The sequence below is a fragment of the Cyprinus carpio genome, chromosome A6 (genome assembly GCF_018340385.1).
Source record: "Cyprinus carpio isolate SPL01 chromosome A6, ASM1834038v1, whole genome shotgun sequence".
Taxonomy (NCBI): Eukaryota; Metazoa; Chordata; class Actinopteri; order Cypriniformes; family Cyprinidae; genus Cyprinus; species Cyprinus carpio.
The window spans coordinates 2,987,097-3,007,029 of record NC_056577.1 but is presented as its reverse complement, the minus strand read 5'-3'; the positions used below and the strand labels follow the sequence as shown (position 1 = coordinate 3,007,029).

Sequence of the window (19,933 nt, the reverse complement as noted above, 5' to 3'; positions counted from 1 at the left end):
TTCATACTTTGGGCCATGTCATAACAGTGAATAATGTGACACACAAAGTGCAATTTAAACATCCTCTTGTGTTTCGACATGCTGAAATCCAAACACTCCTTGATTTCTGAAACGAAAGCTTTAATGTGTGAACTCAAGAAGGACAAAGGGCCCTATCATACACCCGGCACAATGAGGTGCCAGGCGTGACGAAAGTGTTTTTTGCTAGTTTCAAAAGTTGATTCGGACACGCCCTAAGTGCACTTGCGCCATGCGCTTTACACCATGCGCTTAGATTGTTAAAATATGGCCCAAAGTGCCTTTCATACATTATATTGCAGTGCTCCATTCTTAAGAAGGTTGATGGAGAAACTGACCTTATTTACATTACTGTTCAAGGTTCAATACAATCTTGTAAAGAAATGTATACTTTTATTCAGCAACAATGCATTAAATTAATCAAAAGTCACAGTAAAGGAATTTATAATGTTGCAAAAGGTTTCTGTTTTCAGAAAATGCTTTTCTTTTGAATTTTTTATTCATCAAAGAATCCTGAAAAAAATGCATTATGATTTCCACAAAAACATTAAGCAGCTATTTTCGACATTGATAATAATTAGAAATGTTTCTTGAGCAGCAAGATATATTCAAATACCAAACAGATATTTTGAACTGTAAAAAATATTTTACAGAATTACTGTTTTTACTGGACTTTTGATCAAATAAATGCAGCCTAGGTGAGTGATTTCTTTCAGAATCATTAAAAATCTTACCAGTCCCAAATTTATTAACTGTAGTATATTTTTTAAATATATGTATGGATGTATAGTGGAACTTCTGAAACTACTTGTTTGCTGAAACTAATGCAACCAAGTTTAATGTGAAGAAAAAAAAATGTTAACTAGTAATTTCTCAGCCAGCTTCTTAATCTAATCCAAACGCCCCACCCCACATTATTTCTGTCATGACATGGTAATATACATGGCAATGTTAATGTGTTTGGTCTTGGCGGAAAAGATCTGCTATGCTGCTGCTGCAGAGCAAGGACAGAGACTTGCTACTGCCAATACATCCGCAGACATGCTGCTATGAGCATGTAGGAAATACTGCTGCTGCACATCTAACATATATGAAATAACCCCCATATATAACATACATGAACATACATGAAATTATACAGGTGGAGCTGGGGAAGGTGGAGGGCTTCTGAAGCATGCTGCAACTGCTACACAAGCACTAGCCAAGTATCTGAATTGTTGAGCAGCAAGCTCATTGGCCCATTGGTGAATAATGATGTGATTATATCAGATTGAGTTAGAACCTGCACAGTCTACTTTGTTTCAAATCAAAATTATGTCATATTACAGAAGTCAAATATGTATGGGAAGCAATTTCATGTTGTCTTCTTCCTCTCTTGGGTGTTTCTCTTGCTCTTTCTGTTCATACTCTTTCCTCTTCCTCTCTCTTCTGTAAGTGACATAAATCACAGTCCCTCCTCATCTTCTTTCTGCAGGTTCCAGTGCCTTCAGCTGCCCCAGCACTTCAAGTTAGTTTCACTCTTGCTTTCCTGTGTGAACTTTCACTACCTTCATCTCTATGCTCCTCCCCCTGTCCATCAAGATCAAAGCCACGCCCACTCCACTACTTTGGCTGCTTTGAGTTAAAGCTTCACCATCTCTCACGTCCTTTCCACAGGCTGTCGGTCTCAAACCCCTCAGTTGAGCAGATGTGGGATGGGATGGGTGTTTTTTAAACATGTTCTAAACCTTCAGTCCAACATTCCAATATTCATCTACCATCCACATTCCACTTTAAATCTAAAGCAAACCTCACACCAACCCGCAAGCGGGGAAGCGGTTCATATTTCAGCCAATGAGCATGTCTGTTCGCCGCTTACATCACTGCAGCTAATCTAAGCACATAGCATGGTGCAAAAAACTTAGTGCTTTCGCCTTCTATTTCTCTCATGCTTTGGGTTGTTTTCATGTGTGCCCATCTTCCAAAAGCCTAAAAACTGTGTGAATCAAAGTGTGTTTGTTTCTTACAGTTCAGCCAACCAAAACCAAACAGGCCAATAGAAATCTCTGCTATCAGTTCATCCTCTCTTTCTCTCTGCAGGAATGCAGGAACACCCTCCAGTTTCTGTCTGTGCTTTGGCTGACCACATCGAGCGGCTGAAAGCCAACGACGGCCTACGCTTCTCACAGGAATATGAGGTAACTCTTCCCAAGTCACGTCAGAGTGTCTGTCTAAACAACTTTGTGGAGAATTGTTCTCTCTCTATACCTTCTGTTGAAACCAACGAGGAATAATTGCTTGACGTCCTGCAAACATCAGCAATTTACATAAAAATGTCTACTAAGATAAATCAGGACAATGACGGGAGGAGAACGCATCCATAATGGATTAACACTTGTGCTTCTTCCAACCTACATCTGCATGTGTGGAATATGTAAATTGTAGGACAGAACAATGAAGATAAGAGTGAAGAAGTTTCCTATAACAGTGAGGAAACAGTGGATTCATTATGGCTGTACATTTAAAGCAGATCAGTTATAAATAGAGCTCCAAACTGCACTTATGGTGCAGCCTAAGCACATTCATTTAATTGTGCTAATCATATCACTAACTATTAATTTCAGAAGTTTGGTGTCAGTAATGAATGAGTACTTTTATTCTGCGAGAATGCATTAAATTGTTTAAAAGTGACAGTAAAGACATTTTTTAATGGTATAAAGATTATTGTTTTAAATAAATACTGTTCTTCTGAATCCTGAATCAAAGAATCCTGAAAAAATGTATCACGGTTTCCAAAATAATATGAAGCAGCACAACTGTTTTCAACATTGATAATAATCAGAAATGTTTCTCGAACAGCAAATCAGCATATTAGAATGATTTACTGGAGTAATGATGCTGAAAATTCAGCTTTAAATCACATGAATAAATTACATTTTAAAATATATTCAAAGAGAAAACTGTTATTATGAATAGTAATAATATTTCACAATATTACTGTTTTTACTGTATTTCTGATCAAATAGATGCGCCCTTGGTGATCAGAAGACACTTCTTTCAAAAACAATAACAAATCTTACCCCAAACTTTTGAACATGTGTAGTCATCTCTCCTACACATTAACTCCATTATTATTTCTATAAGTACTTAATTTGGTCTGAGAAGTGAAAGTGAATTGAGTTCTTCCATTGCTAGTTTGGGTTCACTTTAGAAAATCTCACTTCTGAACTACATGTAAAGCTACCAACCACACTTTTTATGTTTTACATGCCCGTTAGGGGCAGATCTATTAAAAATAATATTCACAATAATAGACCAACTTGATCTGTATAGAAGACACTGAAGAAATTGACAATAAACTGAAAATATCCAGTGATTAGTTTTTTGTCATAAGAGCTCATTGCATTAAAATATGACTTTTGATGGACAGATGTACCACAACTCCCAGAAGTTGCATAAAGCCAGCCAAACATATAGAAAGTGCTAATTTTGAGCCTGACCTTGACATTTTTACATGCAGAATGGATCAGAGAGTGAATGGCCTGTTGGTGACTCACTGATGCTGTGAATACTCCATCACAGACAAACAGTTAAAAGTGTTCACCTTACAATCTCAGAAAGATTATATAAATGTGAGCCCTTCAGCATCTCATGTTCAGCAAGTACTGCTGTGCATTACTCAAACGTGCTGAAATGACAATAAGAACTGGTGCATCTTCATAATACTACAACTTACACATGCATTTGCAGACAGTCCTCACACACACACACACTCACATCAGCATCACAGGCAGTACCCAGATCACCAGAGCTTGAAATTAAACCTGGGAAACAACTCTATTAGAAGTGTAGTTAGTGTGAGAGTCACCTGCTTTATTAGACAGCTAATCCTACAGTGTGTGTGTGTGTGTGTGTGTGTGTGTGTGTGTGTGTGTGTGTTTAGGGAAGGGGCGGGACTCTGCTGCCTGCTTGAGTTGTTATTGTACATTGAGCAGCTCTTCTGAGTACTTAAACAATCAAGACCTTAATATAGACATCAAATACTGAGAGACCAACGGTGATCTAATCAAACGCCAAATGGCTCACATTAAACTGCAATACAAAAGAAGCTAACAGGATAAACAGATAAAGACAGGCTTATGGGGAGGGAATTGTTTCCAGAATGGAAAGAAAGTAATATACCTGTAGGTAAATAATAAAATGGAAATAGACTGGTGTGAGCCTGTCATCTGTGGGAATGTCCTCACCGAGTACAACATGCATTTTATTTGATATACACTACAATTCAAATTTTTTTTATTTTTTTTTTTAAGAAATTAATATTTTTATTCAGCAGGGACACATTAAATTGATCAAAAATTACAAAAAGGATATTTATCATGTTAAAAATATTCAAATATTTCAAATAAATGCTGTTCTTTTGGACTTTCTTTTTATCAAAGAATCCTGAAAAAAATATATATAATGGTTTAAACAAAAATATTGTGCAGCACAACTGTTTTCAACATTAATAATGATTATAAATGTTTCCTGAGCAGCAAATCAGCATATTATAATGATTTCTGAAGATCATGTGACACTGAAGACTGGAGTAATGATGCTGAAAATTCAGCTTTGATCACAGAAATAAATTACATTTTACAATATATTCACACAGAAAACAGTTATTTTACATTGTAATAATATTTCACAATTTTAGTGTTTTTACTGTATTTTTAAACAAATAAATGCAGCTTGGGTGAGTAGAAGAGACTTCCTTTAAAAAAAACTAAAACTAATTTGGATGGTAGTGTTCACGGAAAACTGAGAGAGATGAAGGAAAATGTCCAACAGACCTTCAGTCAAGTTGATTAAAGCTTGTGGTACATAAATATTAACTTTGTAAATGTATTTCACTTCAGGGACTTTTAAAAAATACTCTGCTATTTTTCTCCTTGTTTTGGAGAGCAACCACAGATCAGGGCAGAGCTAACAGCACACAAAGATAACACATCCTCAGATCATAGATATGCCTGCATTAAAACCTGTGATGTTTCAGTGTGAGAAACAGGAGACCAGTGAATAAGACATGTGTTCCTTCTCAGTAATGCTGTATGATATGAATGACATGACCCATACAGTAGATAGAGACGAGAGAGAAGACTTCACTATATAGTGTGACTGAGAGACACTATTAAATGCTATTAAAAGGAATATTTTATTGCTCAGATGTTGCTGTAGCTCTGAGTTATGTTTTATTCACACCAAAAACCCATTGGTCTGAAGTACCACTCATCACGTACAGTATATTAACGATCACATATGGATGAGAAAGAAACATTAATATATTATGACAAATCCATCAGTGCCATCTGGAGAGATGTCATGCAAGTCGAGAAAATAGGAGTTGTGTGTTTTATCTAAAATGCAAACTAACTGACAGAACTTGTCACAAACTCTTCTGATTAGCTTTGACTCTGCTGCATTGTGCATAATTTTTCCCTTCAAATTTCCAGATTGCTTGTTGTGAATCTTATTGTGTCAGGTTAGCACACGATGTTAAGACACAGCACGAAAGTGCATAGGGCTTGTGCGTGTTAATTTGAATTTGCATTGATGCAGCCATTGCCAGCCGTCAATATAATCCTCATCACAACACGTCAACAAACACACACATACAAATGTACAAAATCAAATAAAAATGCATTGTGTTGTTAGACAGTGTAAGCTGACAAAGTCACCTGCAATATGGCAGATGTGTAGTGATTCATGATTATTCATAGGCTGTTCTTCATAATCCATCTGTTAGTGACAGAACATCAGCCTCTGGTTGCTCTTCATTTCATAAACATCTAGAAAAATGTCACATTGCCCTTAGAATGAACTGTACGTGTGACTGTCTAATGAGATTTGTTTAGCCTCTTTAAGAGCATTTTTTATCTCACGTTCAAAAGACTGTGCTCAATGAGACCTTTTAAAATAAATGAATACTTTTATTCAGCAAGGATGCATTAAGTTGATCAAAAGTGACAATAAAAGCACTTATAATTTTATACGAAGATTTCTGTTTCAAATCAATTCTTCAAGTCAAGTCTTGGCGGGCATAAGATTCATATCGACCCCAAAAAATCTTATCAACCAAAGTCTTGAATGGTATTTTACGTTTCATATACGGTAGTTGATATGTTTTGTTCATTATAACTGAAGAACTGCTGGCGGCTAGAAACGCAGTGTCTCAGAGCTGCAGTAATGTGATGTGAGGAGACTAGAGAGCAGACGTCTAAACCTCACCCTCTGACCTGTTTTCTCATCACTATGGTAACAGCAGGACTGGATTAGGCAGGTCTCTAAAGCGCCGGAGTGATTCCAGCTGCCGTGATCGTGCAGGAAACGCTGTGCAGGTCAAGGTAGAGATTTGCAGAGTTGTGGTGTGTTTGCGAGGATTTGCAGCATCAGTTCCTGCTGTGCCAGAGTCGTCTTTTTTTATGAATGATTCATTGGTGCACATTATTCCATGGCTTTGTAAACTTTAATCAAAATGAAATTGAACTTGCTCCACCTCTGAAATGACTTTCATTTTTAGCTGATGATGTCTTATTTTTAAACCCCTTCCCTCTAGTCACCTGTCATATGAAGTTATGGTCCATTCTCTCGTTAAGTTATACTGTTTCCCTTTATCTTTTCTCATTAAATAGCCTGTTTCACTCTGAAATAAATTATGTTACAGTAAAATAGGTTTTTGTGAGTGTCGTTTGGCTCAACCAATGGCATAAGATTGGGGGCGGGACTAAATAATGGGCAGATGAGAACGTATTTAGGAAACATGTTGGAAAACAGTCATTATATTTGCAGAAGATTTGAAGGGTTTGATGTAAAATGGAAATTATTACCGTTTTCTCATGTGATATTTAGTATTTACTCTAATCATTTCAAAGTTTAGATATGTCTGTTTTCTTCCCTTTTTCTGTCAGAGGTGTTGGACTAGATTTCTAACAAACTTTCTCATGTTTTGTCTTTCTGTTCTGCAGTCTATTGACCCCAGCCAGCAGTTCACGTGGGAACACTCCAACCAACACTACAAAAACCTCATCGCTTACGATCACTCCAGAGTCATGCTGACCCCCATTGATGGTGAGTCCAAAAACACACCTTATATACCAAAAACACACCAAAAATATATATATATCGTACAAAAATCTTCTAATCCATGACTCTCGTCTGCTCATCCAGGCAGTTGTGAAATATTATTGCAATTCAAAATAACGTTTTATTTATTTTTTTCTGTGACGCAAAGCCAAATTTTCAGCATCATTACTCCAGTCTTCAGTGTCACATGATGCTTCAGAAATCATTGTAATATGCTGATTTACTGTTCAAGAAACATTTATTATCATCATTGTTAAAAACAGTTGTGCTCATTTATATTTTTGTACAATAAGTGCTCAGTTCTCAGCCTTTCATTGTGTGTTAACACTGCACTGCTGAACCGCAGGTGTACCAGGGAGCGACTACATCAATGGCAACTACATTGACGGCTACCGCAAACAGAACGCTTACATCGCCACTCAGGGTCCTCTGCCCGAGACGTTCAGTGACTTCTGGAGGATGGTGTGGGAGCAGAGGACCAGCACTATCGTCATGATGACCAGACTGGAGGAGAAGAGCAGGGTGAGAGTTTACTCCTCATCTCGTGTTGTCTAGCTCCTGCCCCAGAGCGAGAGAAAGTTTTTAGTGATGACAAGAGATGCAGATGGCATGGAAATGGCTTTATATGGAATTAAATAAACATTCTAGAAGAATAGTTTCAATATAGGAACTTATAAAGACTGTTGATCACACTAAAGACTCTCCCTGCACATTGCACTTGAACCATTACTTCAAGCACGAGCTATTAAAATGGTTTTTAGTGGGTTGTTCACCCCAAAATTAAAATGATCATCATTTATTCACCCTAATGTCATTCCAAACATGACATGAGGCTGAAAAAATGACAGAGTTTTAATTTTGGGGTTTCTTTCGTCTTTAGGATGTCAGATAATATCCCAAACACCTCGTGGACACATGCAAAATAACATGTCCTGTCTGTGAATTACAGAGGAAGGGAAGTGACCATAAGTGTCCTCACAGGACTGTCGAACAGGAAGTGATGTGTGTGCATGTGTGTTTGTGAGAGAGGGAGGTGTCATGTGTTCCCTCACCTGCCGTGTGACCAGATGGTCATTCTGTTTTTCCTCCACATGGTCGATTTCAATATACATGAATGTGATTCAGTGCAAGCTTTCTAATGGAATTATGTACCTCACGATTCACAATTTTATTATAATTTGCTGTGTATAGATCTATACTATACTATACACTATATGTATAATATCTCTATCTATCTATCTATCTATCTATCTATCTATCTATATGTGTATACAGTATATTTGTATATACACACACACACACACACACACACTGCTATATGCTGTATATAGCGAATATAATAGATCTGTATACAAATGTGATTTGCAAAGTTTCAGTCTAGAATAGAAAAATCATTAATTAAAAAACATTTAATTACTAACATTTTAACTAACGTATTTTACTTTAACTGTTTTAATACGTTAAAACATTGCAGAAAAAATATATACTTATTATCTGCTTTAAAGTCAAATTAGTCAAACTCTGTGGAGAAAATGAATTTGTACGTTCAGAAACCTCCTGTTGCTGTCTGTCATCACAAATATATTGTGCATCGTAAAAAGAAACACAAACAAAAGAAACATATTCATTCCACAACAGGAAATGCCTTTTACAAATTACATTTTTGACAAAAAATAAAAATACAAATGATGCAAAAGTTTTTTTTTAAGGGCTTGGGCAAGTCAGCCGTATTTATTAATAAGCTTGAATAAGTGCACAGATTGTACCTGCTCTTTGTTGAGGAAGGATAGCAGTGATTATGAAAGCCCAGATGGGTCACACTAATGCATGTCAACCCCAGACCTACCGGCCATTACTCACACAGCCCTCTGTGCTCAGTGTGTGTTCGCAGTATGTGACCCGTGTGTGTTATCAGAGCCGGAGGTTCAGCCACAGTTCTGGCCGGTCTGTGGTGCGTGATGCCCCCATCTGCTTCAGCTTCAGCCGTCTCCTGAGCTCTTATGGCCCCTGATGTGTGATGTTTGTGAGTGTCTGTGATTGCAGGTGAAGTGTGATCAGTACTGGCCGAGCCGTGGGACAGAGACATACGGCATGATTCAAGTGTCCATGCTGGATACGGTGGAGTTAGCCACCTACAGCGTCAGGACCTTCGCTCTCTATAAGGTCTGTGTGTGTTTATAGATGATATAACTGACATTTATTTAGTTTTTTCATCACTTTTTGTTTCATTTTAACTGCAGTGGCAAATTATTTGTTTTAAATTAAATTCTGTTTAAAAACTGTATGTAATAAAAACTGTATACACAGAAAAACTAGAAAAAAGGTTTTAGATTGATTTATGTTTGACACATTAGATACAGCATTCACACAGATGACTAAAACTTTAACTTCTCTGCTCATTAATGCTGAAAATGACATTTTGTTTTCTGTTTTCTGTATCTTTAGGACTTGTGTTTTGATTGGTTAATCTCCATGTACTATCATATTTCATCACAACAGGCCAGATGAATACTAAATAGGTCCTGATGTGTAAACGGTCATAAGTTAACGAGCCCATAGTTGTGATGTCACAACCTTACTGATTTCTGATTGACTTGTTTTTGCAGTTTAGTTTTTGGTTAGATTGTGGAGGGAGATTTATATTATAATTCTATATTATAATCAATTATAATATGTTGTAGTTATTCTAAACATATTCTCTTATTTAAAAACAGCAAGAAAAATCCCTTTTCCATCATGTATCTCCTTGAATGTGTTGTAACAGAATGGGTCTAGTGAGAAACGGGAAGTTCGGCAGTTCCAGTTCATGGCCTGGCCGGATCACGGCGTTCCCGAATACCCCACACCAATCTTAGCCTTTCTACGCAGGGTCAAGGCCTGCAACCCACCTGACGCCGGACCCATGGTGGTGCACTGCAGGTAGAGCAAGATCTCCGATCATTTATCTTTTAATATGCACGTGTCTCTTTGAATTCACTCTAAATCTACCACTCCGCTTGTGTTTCCCATGGCAGCGCTGGCGTGGGTCGGACGGGCTGTTTTATCGTAATAGAGGCCATGCTGGAGCGGATGAAGCACGAGAAGTCAGTGGATATCTACGGTCACGTGACCTGCATGCGCGCTCAGAGGAACTACATGGTGCAGACGGAAGATCAGTATATCTTCATCCACGAGGCCCTGCTGGAGGCTGCCACCTGCGGGAACACGGAGGTCCCGGCACGGAGCCTGTACACACACATCCAGAAACTCACGCAGGTGTCGCCCGGAGACACCGTCACTGCCATGGAACTGGAGTTTAAGGTCAGAAAACACACACATAATTTCACACATCAGCCTAACCTGGCACGACACAACAGGGTTCCTGTGTCAGTTTTTCTCTCCTCAAAACACAGTGTGAAGGCACAAAATCACAGCCGATCAGAACCTCTTTGATGTTTAGTAAGCAGCTGACGATGCAATGCCTTGTTGCTTGTTAAAACCCCTGATTAACATGCAGAAGATGCCTTTCATTGCTTAGCAGTTTATCTAGCTTGTTTTTTGGAGTTGGGAACAGGGTTATTATCGTTAGCTATAACTGTTTTGTTAATTGAGATACAGCTGGAATAAACAAAAATATAAATATTACATGATAACTTTAAATTAGAAATGTTTCATAAATGTTAATAATAATAACTGAAATGCTTTTAAGCTAAAGCGCTAAAATGACTAGATATTAGAATCAGCATCGGACATTAATTAATGACTGGAAATTGATAAAAACTAAAACTGAACCGAAACTAAAACTGAAAAATAAATAAATGCACATAACAGAATTAAGAAAAACTACTAAAAAAAAACTATGAAGTAAATATTTTTTAAAGCATTTATTACCTTTGAAAATATAAAAAATATAAAAATAACTATGAAGTAAATATTTTTTAAAGCATTTATTACCTTTGTTAGTGTTAGTTTAAAAAAGTATTGTTCTTGTTAACTAATATTGACAAATGTAAACAAATGAGATATCATTGTAAAGTGTTACCATAAAAAGCTAATTCAGATATCAATAAACACAATAATAGTAAAAAAAAGAACTGGAATAATTATATAGAATCTGAACCTGAATTGGTATATTCCTTATGATTCTGATCTATAATGGTTAACCTTGAGTTCATTATTCCAGTATTACACTGGAAGAGCAACAAGAAAAACTGTAGACAGAGAAAAGACATACACATTGAAATATTTTGCGGAAACATTCTTACCAAAGCAAAGGTGCACATTTTAATGGTGTTGAGCTGATGGAGAAGCTGACAGGCAGTATCTGTGACTGCGGCGAGAGTTATAGCTGCTGCATGCTTGAAAACACTCCTTTAACATACAACAGCTGTCCTCAGAGACGCTCCACAGCCCGGATGATGAGGCTCAGAGCTGCTTTACTCACAGGATCATTATAGATCCGTCGAGGATGTAATCAGGTTTTAATGCTTGATGTTGTTCCACCAGCGGATGGGAATCATGTGATTCTGAAGGGCCAGTGAGACAGAGCTGTGTGTGGAAACGCGTTTGTGTTTCCCTCACAACATGAATGATTTTAATGGGCTGTTTTTCCCATGATGCATTTTGGTGACATGCTGAGATTGAAAGAGCAAGTATCATTTGAAGTTTGAGAACAAAGCCACTCAAAACACCTCATTCTCCACCGAAGAAGGATCTCAATAGTTGGCAATGGGAAAAAAAATGCTTTTGCGTTTCAGTGTGGTAATCTAACATTCTGCCATGAATACTGAACTTGAGCTTAACTTTTGAACTCAGAGTGTTCCTGTTATTTCATTAATTAATGAGCAATGCTGAATGTAACATCTAGAATGAATTATTATACATTATAATGATGCCAAATAAGCTTCTTCTGCTCACCACGGCTGCATTTATTTGATCAGAAATACAGGAAAAACTGTTATATTCTTAAACATTATTACAATTTAAAATAAATGCTTTGTATTGTAATATAATTTATTTCTGTGATCAAAGCTGAATTTTTAGCATCATCACTCACATGATCCTTCAGAAATCATTCTAATATGCTGACTTGCTGCTCAATTATTATTATTATCAGTGCTGAAAAAATTTCATTCATATTTTTGTGGAAACCATAATACTTTTGATGAATAGAAAGTTTAAAAGAACAGCACTTACAAAACACAAATGTTTTATATGATTATAAATGACTTTACTGTCACTTTTGACTAATTTAATGCATCCTTTCTTTTTTCAAACCTTTGATTGGTAGTTAGTACAAGTTTATTTTACTATTTCTGAGCAATATGCATGTGTTATGTGTCTTTTCTCACCACAGAAACTGGCCAACTCCAAAGCACACACCTCCAGATTCATCAGCGCTAGTCTGCCGTGCAACAAATTCAAGAACCGACTGGTCAACATCATGCCCTTCGAGTCCAGCCGTGTGTGTCTGCAGCCAATCAGAGGCGTGGAGGGGTCCGACTACATCAACGCCAGCTTCATTGATGGATACAGGTGTGTGAATCTGAGTTTGCGATTACAGTTCAGAAAATTCCACTTCCTGTCATTTCAATTCAACATCCTGTGGTGCGGTCAACTTAATTCAAACTCAAACTCATGAATTGAAAGGAAGCCTGAAGTCAGAATTTTGCCTGAAGTCATAAACAGAGATCTGAGAGCCAATTGAGAGCAACTGTGAATCAGACTCTGGAGAAATCAGATGAAAGATGGCGTGTTCTCCTGAAGAGGTGCTGCTGCCACGAACGGCAGAGAGTCTCTCCGTCACTGTCCCCCGTCTCTTTGACTCCTGCTGGATGTGACAGCTCAGAGTCATGGCCCATCTCCGAAGTCTGTGTCTTGTCTGCGTGTCTACTGCCTTAGTGCTGCTCGTTGTCAGGACAAATTGTTCTTATTGGCAGGATTGTCCATAACTGGAGCGCTATCAGCACTGGGGAATCGGCGCGGCCCTGCGCCCGCGAGCTGACAGGTGATGCACACAGTTCAGCGCACAAATAAAAGGATTACCCGTCATGAGGAGTCCGGTCTCCATGAAGCACTCAATCTATCACACACACACATACAGATAGACTTTCAGACTGCAACGGGTTTGTGTCAAGCGTACCACTGAATTAAGGGCCAATTCCACCAATAACAATCCCAGCATTGATATTTTTAAAAATTAATTATATAAATATATAGAGTTAGCTGTGTGTTTCAGAGTAAAGCGGCACTGTGTTCATTTACACGCGAGCAGCTCATGACTTTTATATTTTCAGTATCTCGGTTAACAGTAAATGAGTTTGGGATGCTTATAAATGTGAATTTAAAAACGGATCACACACGAACTATTTATAATGAGAAGTGCATTTGTTATGAATAAATATTGGTATTGTAATTTTACTGTTGTTCTGTAAAATACAATTATTATTATTATTATTATTATTAATACTTGTTTTTTACTTTATGGTACAAATTTTATAATTTAGATACTAATATTTCTTTACTAATATAGTTTTCTAATTTAAATAATAATAACATAAAAACACAATTATAGTAGCCATAATAATGACAATATTAATAATAAGTAGTAGTATAGTAGTAAATACGTGATTTTTATTTTACAATTTAGTATTATCGCTGCAATAGTAATATTTCTTCATTGATTTAATTTTTTTAATTTAAATAATAATATTCTAAAAATATTTATTTATATTATTCTTTTTTAAAAAAAAAAAGGTTTTCCTTCATTTTTGGTGCCTAGCTGACCACATGCCTGGTTCTGTCATTATTTACTCATCCTCATGTCATTAAAAAACCTGTATGAGCTTTTTCCTTATTTCCTGAAAATAAATAGTTCGTCAGCCAATCAGATTCAAGCATTCAATGGCCCCCGTAGTATAACACTCATTATACAAGCATGACTAATCAGAATCGAGTACTTTAGAGCGTAAAATAATAGTATACATGCTAAACATGTGCTTATTTTGGTAACAGTTACATTTCACATCACTTCTTTTTACCATCTGTTTGATGGATTGTGCATTGAAAATACTTTACTGAAGAGAAGACTGTGGAAAATGGATATTAAAATTGCATTACCTAAGACAGCCTCTATCCCATCTGCTGTGACTATAGTCTCTGAGATTCATTGATTCGGTGCAACTTTCTGCCACAGTGAACGCTTACTGCAAATATCAGTGCTTCAAATGAATAGCTCTTTACTAACATCCTGAATCAAGCACTTCCTTTGCTGCTGCTGAGGGGTCATGTGAGGTGGAGGGGCGGAGGTTTGTCAAGAATCTGGGCTCATTATTGGCCCTTAATCAAATTAACGGCCAATCAAAGAGCTCCCACTGCATCTGCCGCCGTACTGAAGTGTAAACAGTGTAATTGGCAGTAATCGTGTTTGTAATGAAGGACAGAGGGAGAAGGGCTTTCACATGCTTTTAGCTTGATGAGCTTTCAGCGTGTGTGTGTGTGTGTGTGTGTGTGTGTGTGTGTGTGTGTGTGTGTGTGTGTGTGTGTGTGTGTGTGTGTGTGTGTGTGTGTGTGTGTGTGTGTGTGAAGGGTGAGGGTTGCAATTTCATTTCCTGTCGTTCAGTGAAACAAATGAGGCTGCATCACACCTGTGAGATGTGCGTGTGTGTAGATCAGGACTCTTCAGCATATGTTGGATGAATGCTGTCTTCTCCCAGCATGCCCTGCGTGCAGATGTGTTCACTCATACAGTGATTCGACGAGCTGAAGTCAGTGAGAGTCACTGATCACTGACAATGTGGGTGGACAGCAGAGACCTGCGCTGATAAAATCACTGTAAGAGAATAATGAGGCTGCCAAAGTCAGATTAGACATTTCCTCCACTTGTTCAACCACCTCAGAGATGCAGTTATCTCAAAAAAAAACAAAAAAAAAAACTTTTAAAACAGCAGGACATCAGCACAAGCGCTCGAGTCCCCACGCTGCCGAACAGTGATGTAGAGCTCTGCTGCCTTCATTACACAGTCATGTCTCTCTGTCTCATCTTCTACCACCAGCGTCTTTCTCATCTGTCTCACAGTCTCTCCCTCGTTCTCTGTCCAGTGTTTCCTCTCTCTCTCTCTCTCTCTCTCTGCATATTGATCTCCTTGTCTGTCTGTCTTAATGCATTTATGATCACAGTGACGGAGCTGCAGTGCCTCCTGCTGTTCGATTAGAGGAGGCACTCCTGGAGAGAGCTGTTCATTAGGATTCTGTGTTGATTCTTGTGTTTTTAAACTGTATCTTCATGTGTTATTCCTGCAGGCAGCAGAAGGCATATATCGCCACACAAGGTCCTCTCTCTGAAACCACGGAGGACTTCTGGAGGATGCTTTGGGAGCACAACTCCACCATCGTGGTGATGCTGACGAAGCTCAGAGAAATGGGACGGGTGAGTCCACGCCAAAGTGAACAAAGTCAGTGTGAATGGCCCTTTGCAACCCATTTTCCTTTTGTAATGTGAGTGAAACAAGATATTCAAAAAGGCTAAATGTTGGGTGGCTCTTGATTGCATCCACTGGGAATTGATTGGATTGTGAAACCTTGCTCATTTTTGATGTCCTGTCGACTTAAAGGCAGGGTTATTTTTGTTAACTAAAACTTAAACCATGAAAAACATTTTCATTACTTGAAATAAAATGAAATAGAAAAACTTAATTTCAGCTAGCTGCCAAGGCAACATTTCTAATTTCTAAATTAAAAAGTCCAAAACTAAAAACTAAAAGTTAATAAAAACTAAATAGACTTATTTAAATTCAATATAAATGTTTAAAATATTAACAATAATTATAATAGTGTTAAAATAAAACGCTTTAAGGCAGCGCAGCTCAGAAGAACTCGATTTATTAAGGGATTGTCACACACATTCAGCTGTTTTCATCTTTGATTCCATGTCACATTGCAACACTTTTGCATTTTAGCAACAAAACGTGACGTTTATAGAATTATGAAGAGGAGAACTGCACAAAGAAACTGAATTGTAATGCAGCTCATGAAGTAACTGTTTTGTGTGTCAGTCGATTCAAGGGCAAGGAAAATATATGTTCATGTACATCTTTAATGAGCAAAAGATTTACATGAATCTGCTTTTTTATTTTATAAATCATTCAACAGTCTAATCAGGATTTCACAAGACTTTTTTTTTTCTCATTTTTGCAAGTCGCTGAATTTGCTGCAGCTTTTCTTTAAAAAAAATTGTGGTGATATTTGCAGGATATTTTCCCTTGTTTTGTATTAAAAACCTACCATTATAATCATTAAGTAATTCATATCAGTGACCATAAGAGTACTGTTACTGATCATTTTGTGCATAATTACTGAAATCAGTTGTGGTTCAGCAGTTGAACACATATTGATCAATTTGTTTGGGCTCAGATTTATGCATTTTGATTAATTAACATTGCTTCTCTCAGGAAAAATTGTAAAAATATGCAATAATGTAAGCTGCTGCAAATGTTTGCAATTGCGAGGATGCAAAACCCTGGAGCGACTGATTTGAGTGTAGCAGATAATAATATCAAAATAAACATGCAGTGTGGATGTTGGTTTGCTGAGGAAAATGTCTGAATAAGCTTGTGCAATTAATAAAAACAAAAAACAAAAAAAACCTCTGATTCTCATACGACTACTGAAATGTTAATGATGCTGAAAATCAGCTAGTTGTATGCTGGCCTCGGGCTGTCATTCTGTGCATCACACCAAAGGCAAAAAAGACACAAAAAAATAAAGTTGGGGTTTGGACAAATTAATCGAGGTGCTCTTATGATCGTGTGTTTGGCTCCACAGGAGAAGTGTCATCAGTACTGGCCTGCAGAGAGATCTGCGCGCTACCAGTACTTCGTCGTGGACCCCATGGCTGAATACAACATGCCGCAGTACATCTTACGGGAGTTTAAAGTCACAGACGCCAGGGTGAGTCGATCAGACGTGAGCGCATGACTTCCGCTGTGCTGTGTCTTTAAATCACACTCTTATTCTCTCTCAGGATGGCCAGTCTAGGACGATCCGCCAGTTTCAGTTCACCGATTGGCCGGAACAAGGCGTGCCAAAGACAGGAGAGGGCTTTATTGATTTCATTGGCCAAGTCCACAAAACCAAGGAGCAGTTTGGACAGGACGGACCAATTACTGTTCACTGCAGGTGAGAAGCAGAATGAACAAACGCGGCAGAGCATGTAGTGTGTTTGTAGTAGCATGGCTGATATATTGTATATTCAAAATGTTGTAAATTTATATTAAATTAAAATCTCTCAGTCTTAGATTTTTTTGACTGTATCCCAGAGCTGACTTTGTATCTGTACATTACAGTTTAAAAGTTTGGGGTCAGTGTGATTTTATTTATTTTTTTCTAAAGGAAATGAATACTTTTATTCAGCAACGACGCATCAAATTGATCAAAAGTGACAGTAAAGACAGATTATTTCAAAGAGAGAGATTGTTACAAAAGATTTTTATCATAAATGCATGATGTTCTTTTGAACTTTCTTTTCATCAAAGAATACAATTAAATGTCAAAGAAAATAAAAATGATCAAGGTTTCCACAGAAATCAGCCCAACTGTTTTCAACATAAGAAATGTAACAAGAATTGTTTCCTGAGCAGCAAATCAACATATTAGAATGATTTCTGAAGATCATGTGACACTGAAGACTGGAGTAATGATGCTGAAAATACAGATTTGATCACAGAAATAAATCACAGTTTACAATATATTCAAATAGAAAACAGCTATTTAAATTATTTTACAATATTACATTTTTACTATATTTTTGATCGATGAATAAATAGAGCTTTGGTGAACAGAAGACTTCTTTTAAAAACTTCTTTCAAACAAGTTTTACCGACCCCAAATGTTAGACGTTGTGTACAGTACGTGTGCTGAACTGCCGTCTCTCTCTCTCTCTCTGTGTCAGTGCTGGTGTGGGCAGAACAGGGGTCTTCATCACTTTAAGTATTGTTCTGGAGCGGATGAGGTATGAAGGGGTGGTGGACATGTTCCAGACCATAAAAACGCTCCGCACGCAGAGACCTGCCATGGTACAGACCGAGGTAAACCTGACACCCCAGCAATAGTTCACCTGTCATCATTCACTCCACATCAGACAGACTGTTATTTTTAGGCAACACACGTGTTTTATTCTGTGTTTTAACGGTGTGCGTCCCATGTGTGCAGGACCAGTACCAGCTGTGCTACAGAGCAGCTCTGGAGTACCTGGGCAGTTTCGATCACTATGCAACGTAACCACTCCCAGAATGCCTCAGAACGGAGAGCCGCCACTTGTTTCTGAGCCATAATCATCCTACCTATTGAGTCACCACTGCTGGAGGGAGAGAGAGAGAGAGAGAGAGAGAGACTGACAAACAGACAGAGAGGAGAAATCACTGGAACTTCACCGCAATCATGTTCCTCTCTCTGAAAACAGCAACAAACGCTTCATTCTGGTCTCTAATGCTCAGCTCCTGTCTCTGTATTACCTTACTGCTTTATGATTACGATCATTTCATTTTCATATCGATCAACATTTGCCATTGTTTTTATTATTTTTATCATCATTATTATTGTATCATCATGACGATTGGTATATAAGTCAGAAAATACAATATTTGTATCATTTATTCTGATCATTGCATATCTAAGGGGTTCTTTTATTCTTATTTTTTTCTTATATTATTATTATTATTCCTTTGTAATTTTTTCGTATATGTTCTGTTATTTTTAGCACATGCGGACATGTATTTTCACATGACCCAGGTTACTAATACTATAAGAGGTGTACTCAGAGCTGCTGATGATTTCTTACTTTTTATCATTATTATATTTTAATGATCTACTTTTATTTGGTGGGAAAAGGGGAACTTTTATAAAATATACAATTAAAAACAACCTTTTCACCTCCTGATACTTTATAAAACCGTATAATCAAGTATAAAAGAGATGAAATGCTTACTGCCCAGTTAGTGACCTTAATGAACCTGCCGTCGTTATGGACAGTGAATGAACCAATGAAACAAGAGAATGCCGTCAGAGCCGTTCTGCTCTGAATAGCAGTAAACAGACACTTTCTGGAAACCCTCCATTCTCCAGTGAAAGAAAGACAAGAAAATAGGTGTTCCTGCTGCCACAGCAAAGTTATTATCCCGTGCCGGGTCAGCTGAGGTCAAAGGTCAGCTCGTGCTGAACGGCACACACGTGTACAGCCGTCACGTACCTCCAGTAGAACCATGGCCATCCGTCATTCGCTCAGACTAGCAGCTGAAGAGGGAAAATCTGCAGCAGGAATCAGACGACTCGCCTCAGCGGCTGAGGCTGGGAACACAAAACCTCCTGAAATCTCCACATGTGGTATTAACGGCCATCCGATCATTTCTCACTGTGGCTCGTAAAGACAAATCTCCCGTAACGTCGCGACAGCATCATCAGACTGAAAATATGTGCATACTCAAGTGTTTCTATCCTCCTATGGCCTGAGCACAAAGTAAGATGAAAAATGCGGACATGGGAAGAATTCATTTCACAAAACGGCATTCAGTCTGTTGTACAGCCAGTCTGTTTTCTATTTGTTAATAAAAAGGAGAGAAATACGTGTTAATAAAATGCTTAAGTGGGTTTTGTACGTGTTTATTGTGGGGATTTCTCTGCAGTATCCCGGTTCCTTCAGCACATTTCCCGGGAACAGATGGCTGGTCCCTCTCCAGTGTGTTCGTGTCCTTGCCAGAAAGCTCCGCAGCCAAAGCTAGTCAGCCCACAAGCCATTGCAGTTTAATGTGAAGGCATGTGGACTGGATTCTGCCTGTTC

The 19,933-nt window shown here is 37.8% G+C and overlaps 1 protein-coding gene across 19 annotated transcripts in view; it reads left to right on the top strand.

The window, feature by feature from the left end:
• Nucleotides 1-19,743, top strand: part of LOC109112947 (receptor-type tyrosine-protein phosphatase F-like) — a 196,808-nt gene extending 177,065 nt beyond the window's left edge. For 13 of the 19 annotated variants that reach the window (XM_042757541.1, XM_042757554.1, XM_042757542.1 and 10 more), the window contains 13 exons: nt 1,493-1,525; nt 2,098-2,195; nt 7,005-7,107; nt 7,469-7,644; nt 9,166-9,285; nt 9,887-10,041; nt 10,137-10,422; nt 12,458-12,636; nt 15,403-15,529; nt 16,924-17,049; nt 17,123-17,277; nt 18,050-18,185; nt 18,310-19,743. In XM_042757541.1, coding sequence (XP_042613475.1) covers nt 1,493-1,525; nt 2,098-2,195; nt 7,005-7,107; nt 7,469-7,644; nt 9,166-9,285; nt 9,887-10,041; nt 10,137-10,422; nt 12,458-12,636; nt 15,403-15,529; nt 16,924-17,049; nt 17,123-17,277; nt 18,050-18,185; nt 18,310-18,378 — 1,763 coding nt within the window. In that variant the 3' untranslated portion in view covers nt 18,379-19,743. The remainder of the gene's footprint in view (nt 1-1,492; nt 1,526-2,097; nt 2,196-7,004; nt 7,108-7,468; nt 7,645-9,165; nt 9,286-9,886; nt 10,042-10,136; nt 10,423-12,457; nt 12,637-15,402; nt 15,530-16,923; nt 17,050-17,122; nt 17,278-18,049; nt 18,186-18,309) is intronic. The other 6 variants (XM_042757553.1, XM_042757559.1, XM_042757556.1 and 3 more) reach the window with 1 other exon arrangement.
• The last annotated feature ends 190 nt before the right edge of the window (nt 19,744-19,933 follow it).